The sequence below is a fragment of the Pantherophis guttatus genome, chromosome 10 (genome assembly GCF_059756535.1).
Source record: "Pantherophis guttatus breed Tessera chromosome 10, ASM5975653v1, whole genome shotgun sequence".
Classification (NCBI taxonomy): Eukaryota; Metazoa; Chordata; class Lepidosauria; order Squamata; family Colubridae; genus Pantherophis; species Pantherophis guttatus.
This window is the reverse complement of record NC_142072.1, coordinates 28,763,704-28,778,005: the sequence shown is the minus strand read 5'-3', so window position 1 is coordinate 28,778,005 and position 14,302 is coordinate 28,763,704. Positions and strand designations below refer to the sequence as shown.

The following is a 14,302-nucleotide window of genomic DNA, read 5'->3' as shown; positions in this document are numbered from 1 at the left end:
ATGATATATGGTATTTCCCAATTCCCAATTAAGGTTATTTTCCAGCAATAAACATTTGAGTAAATATGTGAATATGTTTAATGATTTGTAGCATTAATCTTTGCATTCTGGATTATTTTGGAATACGCACATCAGATCTGGAAGCAAAGAAGGTGCTTTGGAGCACGAAGGAAAAGCTGTTGTGTAATTCTTGAAAGGCCAGGCCCATTTCTAGGCCTGTGGAGCCAATGTGCAATCCTGGGGAAAGGCCATGGCAGATGGGTGTTGCGCACATGCCCCATGCATGGGTTCTGAAGCGCTGCAACAGATCCTAATAAACTGCTCATTGGCTGCAAAGGCAGTGAATGGCCAACGCATAGAAAGGCCTCCGTAGTGTGGGCAGAGAGTGTTCTGGGTCCTCTCTATCAAACAGTGTCATCTAGCAAGGCTCCGCAAGTGCCCCTTCTCTATCGGACAGCCTGCACTCTGGAAGAGCATCCCCATGGTCCCATCCTGCAAGGGCTTCAAAGTCTTTTTAAAATATGGCTTTGCTCAAAGTTAGGTTGTTTATGACCCCTGACCCTGTTGGGGTAGTATTTTAGGCACTTTTTAAAAATTCTAGGGTTTTTTTTTTTTTTTTTGCTTTGCCTGTTTTTGCTTTCAATTACATAAGCCACCCAGTTATTTTTGGAGTCATGTACCTTACATCTCTCTCTCTCTCTCTCTCTCTCTCTCTCTCTCTCTCACACACACACACACACACACACACACACACACACACACATTTAAGAGCATGGCATTTCATGGCAAATATTAATTTCTACCAACATGCAGCATCTCAACCTTATTTCAGCAAAAGGGATTTCTTTGACACCTTTGGCCCTTTGAGAGCCAACTCAACCGTGATTCCCAAAAGGCCTTTTATGGTTCCAGGAATGGCAATTGTGACATGGCTGCAAGAAAAAAAAACACATCCTTCAGTCCACTCATGTGTGGATTGCAGTCACTGAATGCAGAGATGAAGTTTATTCAATTTCCTTGGCATTTTTTTAAACAATGAAAAGCAAACCTCTTATTACAAAATACAGCCCAAGGCTTTCATGTTCGACTTCACCCCTGCCTGAATCTCTGCTCTTGAAGGCTTTGAGAACCTCCTTCCCATGAGGGAGAGCAAGGAAAGGGCTGTGCGCACTGTCTGAACTTTCCTTAAGACACCCGAAGGGACCTCTCAGCCACGGGCTTCTCTCTGGAAGAAAGAACCAGCCAGGGCCCAGTCAGTCTCCAACAAAAGCCCGTTCACCAAATTGGGTCACTCGTGCAACAGGCAAAGAGGGGGCCCAAGAGAATTGTAGCTGTGAACTTTGTATAGCCAACTCTCTAGGCCGGCCTGCCCCAGAATATCATCCTCTCTATCAGCACTCCGGAGAATCAGCCCCCCGCCTCCCCAGACCAAATGAGACAAATGTCTACGTGTATATATAATATATAAAAAATACAGAGCTTTGACTTCTTCATTTTGAAGTAAATGTACACGATACAGTTGTGAACAGGAGGTAATTCTGAAAGACACAGGCCATGGGACGGGTGGCATGGAGAGCAGATGATAAGCCCCCCCCCCCCCCCGCTCTACCACACCCAAGTCGCCCCCACCCCAGTGGTCCAAAAGAAAGAAAAATTCAAAATAAAATGGCACAAACCAAAAGGCTCCAATGAGTTTTGCAATTTTGTTTCTTCAAGTAAAGATGCACAAAGGGGTTTCTTCTCCCAGTTCACTTCAGTCAGTAGCAAAAGTTAAGTCCACCTAAAAAGGCAGCTGTGCTTTTGAGTTCTTTTTTGTGCCTTCCCCTTAAGACTGGAGCATCAGGAGCTACTGCTCTTTTGGATCTTTAAATTGCCCTCCCCACCTGATAGGGGAAGCCTTCCCAAAGCTTGATGGGACAGTCCAATTCAGCCTGCATCTCTGTGCAGAATTTCTTTTCTTTTTTTTAATAGATATATGTAAGTAGAGGAGAGGGAGAAAACAGCAGCAACTTGGCCCAATTCCCCTCAAAAGGTGCTGTTTGGCAAGAGGATGCCCCCCCCAAAAGACCCCATATGGGCCAAAGTGGTGCATTAGACAAATTAAGAAGAGTCTCTAATAAAAATTAACATGTGCAAATTGTTTTAAATAGTTGAATCCAAGCATCCAGATTAGATTCCTTGGTTACAATTCAGATTATCTTGCCTTCTCCCAGTGGGGGAAAAATCATCTCTCAAGTACCCAAGTGAAAAATCTCATCTGAGGAGAAAAAAATAATACACCACACAAAAAAAGAAACCTGGAGGAAAACCACAAACTAAAAGGCATTTACACCTCCCTCCTCCATCCACTTCAGCACCTGCTTTTTTGACACATTCGTGCAGCACAAAAAATGGGAAGAAAAATAGTGCATAAGTGTATCTCCTCTCCAGAAAAGAGTCAACTGATGCTGCTGTGTGTCGCGAAGGAGAAAGCTGTTTGGCAACGGGTAGAGCGGGCAGGGCCGCTTTCCGTGTGGCAGAGAAGGAAACGGGGCTGGGGGTGGGAAGGCTCTCGCCAGTTGACTTTCCATCAAAGGGAGGGTCTTCTTCCCCTCAACTCCACACACTGGTTATAGCTGGAAACCTTCCATGGGGGCCTCGGGCTGCTGGAAAATGAACTGCTGCTGAGCTTCATCCACTTGGGGGGCCAGAGTGGAGTCATCATCCTCGATGCCAAAGTAGTGTTCGTACAAGTCGAAGGCCTTCTGGTAGATCTCTTGGTTTTCGTGGCTCTGGAGAAACTCTATTTTATCCAGGCCTGAAGGAGAAAGACATCATTTACATGGAGCTCCCCATCAAAGCTCAGGCGGTTTACACAACTGAGCCGTCAAGGGCAGGCAGTCCTCAACGTTTAGTGACTGTTTGAAGCTACAATGGTGCTGAAAAGCACTTTTATGAGCAGACGGCATGCACACCCATTGGTGCAAATGGAGTTGCGTGCGTTCACAGGCATGCCTGCCACTCGCACTAAACGATCTCCTCCACCCCACCCCCCCGATCCCACCCAGCCGGTCCACCAAGCCGGAAAGGTTGGGGACTGCTGGTGTAAGGGGTAGAGGATCATTTTTATTAAACATTGAGGGTTGGGGAAAAAAGGGCAGAGACAGAAGTGAAGTCAGGTGATACCCAATAATACATTACAAAGCTTTTTTTTTTTTTTTTTTAAACAATTTGAAAAATTAAAATTTTAGCTTGATGCTGGAAAGGCAACCTCAGGGCATTAGGGACACCCCACTAGGAAGGAATTCCACAAAGGGGAACCTCAACTGAGAGCCCCCTTTTCAAATAGCCACAGCACATGTTCAAGACTCGGCCCTCACCGTAAGCTTCCTCAATGAGGCTGCAGTAGGGGTTGATGCCAGTGCCGCTCTGCTTGGCCTCCTGCTCTCCCAGCCGCAAGATGTTCTCCAGGCCATTCAGGGCCACCTGAACTATCTTAGAGTCCATGACGGTCAAAAGATCGCAGAGGGGTTTAATGCAGCCCAGGTTTACTAAGTATCTGGAAACAAAGCAAAAAAAATCCAGAAGACTAAAACTAAAATTGAACATTCTTGGAGATTAATTTGCTTGCTGAGAAGACATGCCCTCTTCCCCAGTTCCTCTTCTGAAATTCAAGCTACGACTCCTATAGTTAGCAAACTATAAGAGGAAAATAAAGTATTAGGATGCATATACTTGATCCTATGTTTTACTATTTGCCCCTCTTCCCAAACATGGAGGTGTTGTTTATGAGCAACAGATAACTGTGTAATCCTGTAAACAAGGATAAACCATCAGCTGTCATTATTAGACTAGTAAGAGCCATAAAATCCACATGCTATGAAGTGCATGGCATAGAATCCTAGGGCTGGAAGGGACCAACCCCCTACCCAAGGCAGGAGACCTTAGATCATCCGGGACAAATAGTTGACCAAATCTTTTCTTGAAAATCTCCAGTGATGGAGCACCCACAAGTGTGGTAGGCATTAATTAATTGTTATTACTGTCAGGAAATTTCTTTTTAGTTCTAGGTTGGATCTCTCTTTAACAAGCACCCACCCATTGCTTCTTGTCCTGCTCTCTGATGCGTTGGAAAATACTGTCAGTCAACCCCCACTTCTCTGTGACAGCCCCTCAAGTACCGGAAGACAGCTATCATGTCACCCTTGATTCTTCCCTTTGTTAGACTAAACATCCCTAGTTCTCTTAACCGTTCATCCTACAGTTCAGCCTCCAGACCCCTTATCAACTTTATGGCTCTTCTCTGCACTCTTTCTATGGTCTCAGCATCTTATTATGTATCTTGGTGAGCAGAACTGGATGCAGCATTCCACGCATGGCCTCAACATAAAGGGTGCAATATAAAGTGGTACTATCACTTCTCATGCTCTTGATGCCGTCTGTTGGCCTTTCTGGCAGTTGCAGCCCTAAAGTGGTGGCCCACTCTTGCCTCATCATCAAAACCAAATCTTCCATTAGTTAGTTATAAAGGGGAAATGATATGGTGGAAACCAGGTGTCTTCCTTCCTTGATTTATATAGCCTCATACCTCAAGAACACAACTTTCTTCTCAGGCTTTCCTACCTTTCATTACTTTTCGTCTCAGCTGACAGACAGTGAGGCAGAACTTCTTACCTTTAACGTTTCTCATTCCTTATTCACAATTTTAATGTTGTCACCTGCCCAGAGTTGCCTTGTGATAAAATTGGCAGCAAACAAATTTAATAAAAAAATAAAAATTAATGACTGGAAGCTTCTTAGAAGAACAACTAATGGTGGGGTATCTCATTTTATTCAGGTATCCAATTCTTGATTTTTTAGAAAAAAAAAATTTTAAATTTAAAAATTGGAAAGAGAGTAAAACTTCTTTGTGCCAAAAACATTACGTTGGCAAGGGTACTTGCCCCATGAACTCTACGGGTTCTTTTGATTTTTTTGTTTTCACAGATCTGTTAATAAGAGAGAAGCACAAGTACAAAAAAAACAACAAAAAAAACCCCCAACTCTGAAGTTAAAGTTAGGCCTTACTTAATCTGCTCTGGCGTTCCTCCTGAAGTGGCGTTTGTGATGGCCCAGGCCGCTTCTTTCCTTGTGCGGAATTCTGCCTTCTGCAGGATCTCAATTAATACTGGGAAGATGTTTGCATCTATAACTGCCTGCAGGGCCAGAGGAAGGACAGGATTAGCTAGAGGCTGAGCATTGGGCCCAACCCCCAATCACCTCGAGGCAGGTGAGGACAGAGCAGCAGTACAGGCATTCCTCACTTAATGACCAGTTGTTTTATGACCACTGGAAGTTATGACAGCCACCGCATAGATACTTTATGGCCCATAAAGCGGTCTTGGATGCACGACCACCCCTACAGTCACATGGCTGCATGTCGGCCGAGTCAGCTTTATGACCAATTGTGGCGTTCCACAGTCAGATAACTGTGATTCACTATGTTTTTTGCTGGTTTCCTTGCCCATTCAGATGAATGGGTTTGCTTAATGACTGTGGTGTCTGCTTAATACTGTTTCAAAAAGGCTGAAAAAGGACTATACCAGTATATTGGTGGCTGGATCGGAAGTTAAAAGCAGTATGTTTCTTGCAATAGAGATTTCTCAATATGATTAAGTATCTTACCGCATAATCTTCTTCTATCCCCTTGGAGGAATATAAGCAAGGTGGGGCAGCATTAAAGAAGACTTTCCTGAGCTGGATAGAGTTCCAGATGTATGGTCATCAATCTCCAGAATTCTCCAACAAGCCTAGCATTGTTGAGAATTGTGAGATTCAACCTAGCTATTGGGAAGGCTACCAAATTGATGAAGACTGAAATACAAATCACCTATTAACTGAAGGATTTGTCTTTTTGCAAATGACACAACGGCGTGTAATAGAGTTGATGTTCCTGGAGGGATTCGTAACAAGGAAAATGATTTGGCACGGCTGGAAAATTAGTCAGAAATGTAGAAACAGTCATTTAAGCCTCAGGAGTGTTACTTCCGTTGGCTTATTACCTGTATCTGAGCTCTGTTCCCTGCTGTCACATTGGAGATGGTCCAGCAAGCTTCTTTCCGGATGGACTCTTTGGGGCTGCTAAGCAGATGAAGGAGACAAGGCAAAGCTGAGCAATTTAGGATCACCTAGAAAGGAAAAGCAAATAAGCACCCTGTTTCAAAACTTCTGCCTACCTCCACGCAACAAAATGGGTGGATGATCTGGGGAGAGGGGAAAAGATACTTCCTAGGAGACAATTAGACAAGAGAGGGTGCCCCCCCCCAATAGATTAACAATCAGAGGAAGGAATTTAGGAAGTATCCACCCTAATGGATCAAGCAGAGGCAGAGGGAAGCAAGACTGATGTCAGCCCTCCTGCTGGATAAACCAGACAGGAAACATGAGCTCATTCTACTTTACTGTAAGGCTACATTAACAGAATCTTGCAAGTCTGAAGATACAAATTTGCTAGCACCACTTTTAATCCATTTGATGCATTCCTACATTTCTTCCTCTGACCGTTAAGCCCCTGGGTGCTGCCCCTGCTCTTGTCTTCTAGGCACCATTTTTTCCCTTCATCCCCCAAGATCATCCATCCGTTGATTGATTAATTACAGCCATTTCATAGGAAACAGCCCTATTAAACTATTACAATACAATAGCAGAGAGGATCATAATTTGGTTACAGATACAGGAATGCTGAACCAGAGCAAACCTAAGCTAAAGGTCAGCTGGCCTCAAGAGAGTCTTCATTATTTATTATTTATTATTAATTCAATTTGTATGCCGCCCCTCTCCGAAGACTCAGGGTGGCTTCTTTACTCTAAAGAAAGCAGCAGGGAGATTTTAATCAGGAGAAAATTTGGAGAACTACCTTCCCAAATCATATCAGGGCTTGATCATGAGGTACCATCTGAAGGACATGTATGACTGGATGAAGCTGCTTAGCGTGTTCCCATCAGTCATGGTCCCTTGGTTATGGGACCAAATAAGCTTTAGTTACCCTTATGGGCAATAAACAGACATAAATGGGTATAGCTCTCTTTGGATTTCACATATTTCTGGACCACCTAATTTGGTTTGGCACCATCATGTTATGGTAATGCCAGTAATATTTTTTAATTAAAAATACTTTTAAGACTTCCGGTTGAGGCGTGGATCGAGGCGACACGAGGAAGGAGAGCTCAGTATCCTGTGTCGAATTTCCAGTGTTACGGTGCCCGTTACGGGAAAAATCGGTCTTGGGTAGACTGATAGAGAGAGGGTGACTTCGACGGAGCTGGTGAGGAGAGGTGCGGTCTCCCGCCGCGCTAAGAAGAACCCTCATTTCGAACACGGAAGAAGAGGGCCGATATGGCCGACCCAGAGATCTAACGCCCCAAGTGCTAAATCGGGAAGCAAAAGAGTGAGTATGGGGTGAAGATTGGCGGTGCGAGCGGGAGATTAAACATTAGAAATAGTGCTATAGGTAATAACTGCGAGGAGTTGACAACTTAGAGTCCGGAGGAGCAGCGGAAGGAAAGGGAGACTCGGAAAGGTGCAGACGGCAAACAGCGAGGAGAGCGAAGTGACGCAGCGAAACCTGTCCTGCTAGATACAGACAGAGGAATAGAAAAGGACGTTTGAAAGAGCGTGCAATTTGAAGCTGGGAGAAGAGAAGCGATTTGAAGCAGGACGTTGGCTTTCCTTTTAATAAAGCTGCACTGACGGAGAAGGACAATATAGGCAACAAATAAAAAGGGACAGAAGTAGAAGTTGCAGGACTAAGATTGCCATTTTGGACAGTGAGGGTGAAAGACTTTGAACTCCGTTTTTGGCTCCTGCTTTCTTCTGATTCTATAAAGAAGACTCTATCTCAAATGGATATATAACGGTTGGTGTTGGAGAGTTACCAGAGGTGGACTAGTGTTAATTACAGTGGAATATTGCATTGATTAATTGGTGAAAAAAAAAAATCCTTGTATTTTTATATTTAATTTATATATAACTACTTATATATTTATATATTTACATAAGAGCTACTACTACTTAATAACTGTTCAACAACTTATCTATTTAACTATTTAATATTTATTTTAATTACAAATTAGTATTAAATATTGATTAAGCATTAACTATCTATAAGACAATCAATTTAAACTTTAATCAACTTATATATATACTTGTTTAGTACTGTTTATATGTTATAATATTTTGTCTGCTGCTTTCTTATACTTGTTTTGATTAAGATTTTATCAATATTAAGCCAGTTAGAAAATTAATTAATTAACACTTTATATTATTTATAAGGATTTTTACTAAGATCAAGATTAAGATACAGCTCGTGTGAGAATCAATTAGTGAGATATACCCTATCTAAAATATAACTTGTAAGGTATAGATTGAGACTTCTTATTTAAATAAAATAGGAATAGAATATACTTAGACCTATTCAAGAATATTAGGAAACAGTAGTCTACAAAACAAAGCCAGAAGCGAATGCTGATTTGGGAAAGAATAAGAATAAGAATAAGAATAATTTTATTTCTATACCGCCCTTCTCCCGAAGGACTCAAGGCGGTGTACAGCCTATTAAAAACACAAGACAACATCAGTTAAAATAATTTAAAATTATTAAATGAGTTCGACTCAATTTAAAACCCCAGGAATTTAAAACCCAATTTAAAATTGTTATGTTGATAGCCCAGCCTGGCGGAACAACAGGGTCTTCAGTGCACAGCGAAACACCCGGAGGTTGGAGATCTTATGCACTTCCGGGGGCAGTTCATTCCACAGGGCTGGGGCTCCCACAGAGAAGGCCCTCCCCCTGGATGTCGCCAGCTGACATAACTTGGCCGATGGCACCCTGAGGAGACCCTCTCTGTGGGAGCGGACTGGTCGGTGGGAGGCTACTGGTGGCAGAAGACGGTCTCGAAGGTATCCAGGTCCAATGCCATGGAGTGCTTTAAAGGTGGTAACCAACACCTTGAATCGCACCCGGAAGACCACTGGGAGCCAGTGCAGCTCGCGCAGGAGGGGTGTTACGTGGGCACAACGAGTTGCGCCCATAACCAGCCGCGCGGCCGCATTCTGGACCAGCTGGAGCTTCCGAGTGCTCTTCAAGGGGAGCCCCATGTAGAGAGCATTGCAATAGTCCAGCCGGGAGGTGACAAGGGTGTGAGTGACCGTGTGCAAGGCGTCCCAATCCAGAAAGGGCTGCAACTGGCGGATCAGGTGAACCTGATAAAAGTCCCCCCTGGCCACGGCCATCATATGCTCTTCTAAAGACAGCCGTGCGTCCAGGAGGACACCCAGATTGCGAGCCCTCTCTGTGGGGGGCAAAGATTCACCCCCAATAGTCAGTGATGGCACCTGCTGACTATATCGGGACGCCGGAAGCCACAGCCACTCAGTCTTGGAAGGGTTGAGTCTGAGCCTGAGCCTCCCCATCCAGACCCGCACGGCCTCCAGGCAGCGAGACATCACATCAAGGGCATCGTTGGGGTGGTCTGGGGTGGAGATGTACAGCTGAGTATCATCAGCGTATCATCAGAATATGCTGATGATACGCTGAGTATCATCAGAATAGACAGAATTCTAGAAAAACAATACAAAATTTTGAAGGAAATGACATCCACCACAGTAACCACAGTTAAAACAGGAAAGAAGGTCACTTCAACACCAATTGGACTAACAGCTTCTCCAGCAACACAAAAGACATTAGAAGGGATGTTCTTGACTGATAAGCAAACTTCCACCATGAGTATGCAGACTGTCCAGACAACATTAGCGACAAGACAAGAGACTATATTAAAAATGCAAGAGTGCTTATCTAGAAACCATGAGGAAGCTAGGAGAGACCTGGACGAAGTCAAAAATTCGGTCAAAGAAGATATACAAAAATTAGATGAAAAAATGGACTCTATTCAAGATATAATACAAAAAAAAGACCAAAGGATTACGGCCATAGAAAAAAAACCGGAGCAAACAGAAGAGAAGCTAGAACTATTGGATGAGAAGATGACAGGCCTCAACAAAGGTCTAGAGTTAGAGATGGAGAGAGCGGCATTCTATCTAAGGTTCCAGAACGTGAGAGAAGAAAGAGATGAGGACCTAACCCTAATAATGTCAGAAATGATCGCAGAAGCTCTACAACGAGCTAAAGACGAGATTATTAATGAATTGGATGAAGTGTTTAGCGTACATACGAACTACGCGAGACAACACAAATTGCCAAGGGAGGTCCATGTACGTTTTGTGCGGAGGAAAGTTAGAGATATTGTTTTCAGAATAACAAAAGAAGAACCAATGTGTTATAAACAGAAAGAAATCATAACATTAAAACAAATACCAAGAAGAATTAGAGAATGGAGAAAAGACTATGGATTCCTCACGGCATTACTAAACAGAAAACAAATATTATTTCGATGGATAATACCAGAGGGAGTATTGGTCACGTGGCAGGGGAAAAAGATAAAAGTTGACTCTTAGAGAAGGCACAAACCCTACACGATCAGGTAATAGAAGTAGAAAGAACAAATGGCAGAAGAGAAGAATTGGAAAAGAGAGGCAAGCCAAAACAAAGACGAGAAGACCAAGAAACCCCGTGTGAGGAGAGTATTAAGGAAAAAGAAAAAGAAGAAGAGGGGGAAATCCGAGAAAAAGAAGGAGTAACGACAAGAGCACAAAACCAGGCTAAGAAAAAGGACAGGAAGTAAAGGAACAAAAAAGGAAAAGACCAACTTTAAAGAATGGACCGGAATCTTAAAATTATATCATTAAACATAAACGGACTTAACTCGCCAGTTAAAAGAAATCAAATATTTAGGAAGTTAATTAAACAAAAAATAGATATTGTATGTTTTCAAGAAACCCATATAAGAAAACAAAATGAAAAATTTTTACAATGTAAAAAATTAGGGAAATTATTTGTATCCTTAGCAGACGAAAAGAAAAGAGGAATAGCAGTTTTTGTTAATGAAGAGATAGAAAGTAATTTAAAATATCCAGATAAGATAGGAAGAATCCTGATGATTGAAGTAAAGGTCAAAGGTAAAAGTGTGCTGTTAGTGGTTGTATATGCGCCAAATAGTGAACAAAAAGAATTTTATCAAAAACTGCACGAAAAGATTATAGAACAAAATATAGAAAATGTATGTCTGTTAGGAGACCTCAACGCAATTGTGGATCCAAAAAAGGATTATAAGAGCGATCAAAATAATAAAAAAAAAAGAAAAATTTGCTGCCAAAAACATTCTTTAATTTAACAGAAGAACTAAACTTAGTAGATATATGGAGGCTATATAATCCAGAAGAGGAAAGGTACACATATTATTCCAACCCCCACAAATCCTGGTGAAGGATAGACATGGCATGGGCTACAAAGAGTTTAATGCAAGAGATAGATTCAGCAGAGATCGTGACGAACGATTGGGCTGATCATAACCCAATAACGATAGAATGGAGGGGGCAAAGAAAGAAAAGGAGCAGATGGATGATGAATGTTCAGATAATGAAAGAAAAGGAGTATACTGAAAGGATAGAAAAAGAATTGAAGGGGTTTTTCAAAGATAACAATAAATATCAGACATCCCTCCAAAACCTGTGGGATACAACAAAGGCTTACATTAGAGGCTTAACAATAGCCTATAATAGTAAACGGAAAAAAGAGAAGGAAAATGAATACAACAAAATTAGAGAAGAAATTAAAAATTGGGAAGGGAAATTACAGGAAAGGCCAGGAGATGAACAAATAAGAACTAATTGGATGGCAGCTAAACACAAATTGAATTTATTTGAGCAAGAAAAATATGTCAATACAATGAAATTTCTAAAACAAAATCAATTTGAACAGGCGAACAAACCGGGGAGGTGGATGGCTTACAAATTAAGAAAAGAAAGAGAGAAACGAACAATTCATCAACTGCAGGATAAGGATGGTAAGTTATGCCAGAACCTAGAAAAGAAGAAAGAGATTGTAACCCAATTCTTTCAAGAACTGTACACACAGGATAAGGTGCCAACAGAAGAAATAGACCAATATTTAAAAGAGGAGAGAATGCCAGTAGTAACCGAAGAAGAGGAAGAGATACTCAATAGAGAGATTACTATAGAAGAACTGCAGGCAACAATTAGGAAGCAAAAAAACAATAAATTTATTTATTTATTTATTTATCATCTATCTATCTATCTATCTATCTATCTATCTATCTATCTATCTATCTATCAAATTTCTATACCGCCCTACTCCCGAAGGACTCAGGGCAGTGAACAGCCAAGATAAAATACAGATAATACAAATATTAAAAAATCCCTTAAAATTATTAAATATTTCGGCCAAAACACAGATTAAAACACCCAATTTATAAAATCACGAATTAAAAAATTTAAAAATTTAAAAGATGGGAGTTAGGCCAGGCCAGCTTGCTGAAATAGAAGAGTTTTGAGAGCACGGCGAAACGTGCGCAGGTCCGGGATCTTCCGTATCTCTGGGGGGAGCTCGTTCCAGATGGTAGGTGCCCCCACAGAGAAGGCTCTCCCCCTGGGGGCCGCCAGTCAACACTGTTTGGCCGACGGCACCCTGAGGAGCCCCTCTCTATGGGAGCGTACTGGTCGGTTAGAGGCTATTGGTAGCAGAAGGCGGTCTTGTAGATACCCCGGTCCGATGCCATGGAGCGCTCTAAAGGTGGTAACCAAAACCTTAAAGCGCACCCGGAAGACCACCGGGAGCCAGTGCAGCTCGCGCAGGAGGGGGGTCACATGGGAGCGCCATGTCGCTCCCATAACCACCCGCGCGGCCGCATTCTGGACCAGCTGGAGCCTCCGGGTGCTCCTCAAGGGGAGCCCCATGTAGAGAGCATTGCAGTAGTCCAAGCGGGAAGTAACGAGAGCATGAGTGACCGTATTTAACGAGTCCCGATCCAGAAAGGGACGCAACTGGCGAATCAGGCGGACCTGATAAAAAGTCCCCCTGGCCACGGCCGTCATGTGCTCTTCTAAAGACAGCCGTGAATCCAGGAGGATGCCCAAGTTGCGAACCCTCTCCGTGGGGGCCAGTGACTCGCCCCCAATAGTCAGTGATGGCACCAACTGACTATATCGGGATGTCGGAAACCACAGCCACTCGGTCTTGGATGGGTTGAGCCTGAGTCTGTTTCTCCCCATCCAGATCCGCACGGCCTCCAGGCACCGGGACATCACTTCAAGGGCATCATTGGGGTGGTCCAGGGTGGAGATGTACAGCTGAGTATCATCAGCATACTGGTGGTACTTCACCCCGAAACCACGGATGATCTCACCCAGCGGCTTCACATAAATGTTGAACAGAAGGGGCGAGAGGACCGACCCTTGTGGCACCCCACATACAAGGGGCCTCGGGGTCGACCTCTGCCCCCGTCAACACAGACTGCGACTGGTCAGAGAGAAAGGAGGAGAATCACCGTAGGACGGTGCCCCCCACCCCTAACTCCTCTAGCCAGTGCAGCATGATACCATGGTCGATGGTATCAAAAGCCGCTGAGAGGTCTAATAGGACCAGGACAGAGGAACAACCCCTGTCCCGAGCCCTCCAGAGATCATCAACCAACGCGACCAATGCCGTTTCCGTGCTGTACCTAGGGCTGAAGCCTGACTGGAACGGATCCAGATACGACGATTCATCCAGGTACTGGGGGAGCTGTCGCGCTACCACACTCTCAACAACCTTCGCAACGAAGCGAAGGTTGGAGACTGGACGATAATTTGCCAACACTGCTGGGTCCAGGGAAGGTTTCTTGAGGAGAGGCCTCACCACCGCCTCTTTCAAGGCGGCAGGGAAGACACCCTCACTCAAGGAAGCATTTATAATCCCCTGGAGCCAGCCTCGTGTAACCTCCCGAGAGGCCAGCACCAACCAGGAGGGACACGGGTCCAGTAAACATGTGGCTGCGCTCAGTCTGCCCAGTATCCTGTCCACGTCTTCGGGCGTCACAGAATCAAACTCTTCCCAGATAATACTCACAAGACCTGCCTCTGTCCTCCCCGCTGAATCTACCCAGTCAGAGTCCAGATGTTCCTGAATCTGAGCGATTTTGTCATACAGATACTGTACAAAATCCTCGGCTCTACCCTCCAAGGGGTCCTCCCGCGCTTCCTGGTGGAGCAGGGAGCGGGTCACCCTAAACAGGGCGGCCGGGCGATTATCTGATGACGCAATAAGAGTGGCAAAATAGTTATACTTCGCCACTTTTATCGCCACCAGGTAGGTCTTAATATGAGACCTTACCAATGTTCGGTCAGATTCAGAATGGCTGGCCCTCCAACCACTCTCCAGGCGTCTTTTCCG

General features: G+C 43.8%; 1 protein-coding gene across 2 annotated transcripts in view; it reads right to left on the bottom strand.

Annotated features, from left to right (window-relative positions):
- Window positions 1-968: 968 nt before the first annotated feature.
- KPNA6 (karyopherin subunit alpha 6) overlaps window positions 969-14,302 on the bottom strand; it is a 39,060-nt gene continuing 25,726 nt past the window's right edge. For both annotated transcript variants that reach the window (XM_034413187.3, XM_087876768.1), the window contains exons 11-14: window positions 6,021-6,146; window positions 5,047-5,174; window positions 3,360-3,538; window positions 969-2,797 (exon numbers count right to left, since the gene is read on the bottom strand). In XM_034413187.3, the coding sequence (XP_034269078.1) occupies window positions 2,610-2,797; window positions 3,360-3,538; window positions 5,047-5,174; window positions 6,021-6,146 (621 nt within the window). In that variant the 3' untranslated portion in view covers window positions 969-2,609. The remainder of the gene's footprint in view (window positions 2,798-3,359; window positions 3,539-5,046; window positions 5,175-6,020; window positions 6,147-14,302) is intronic.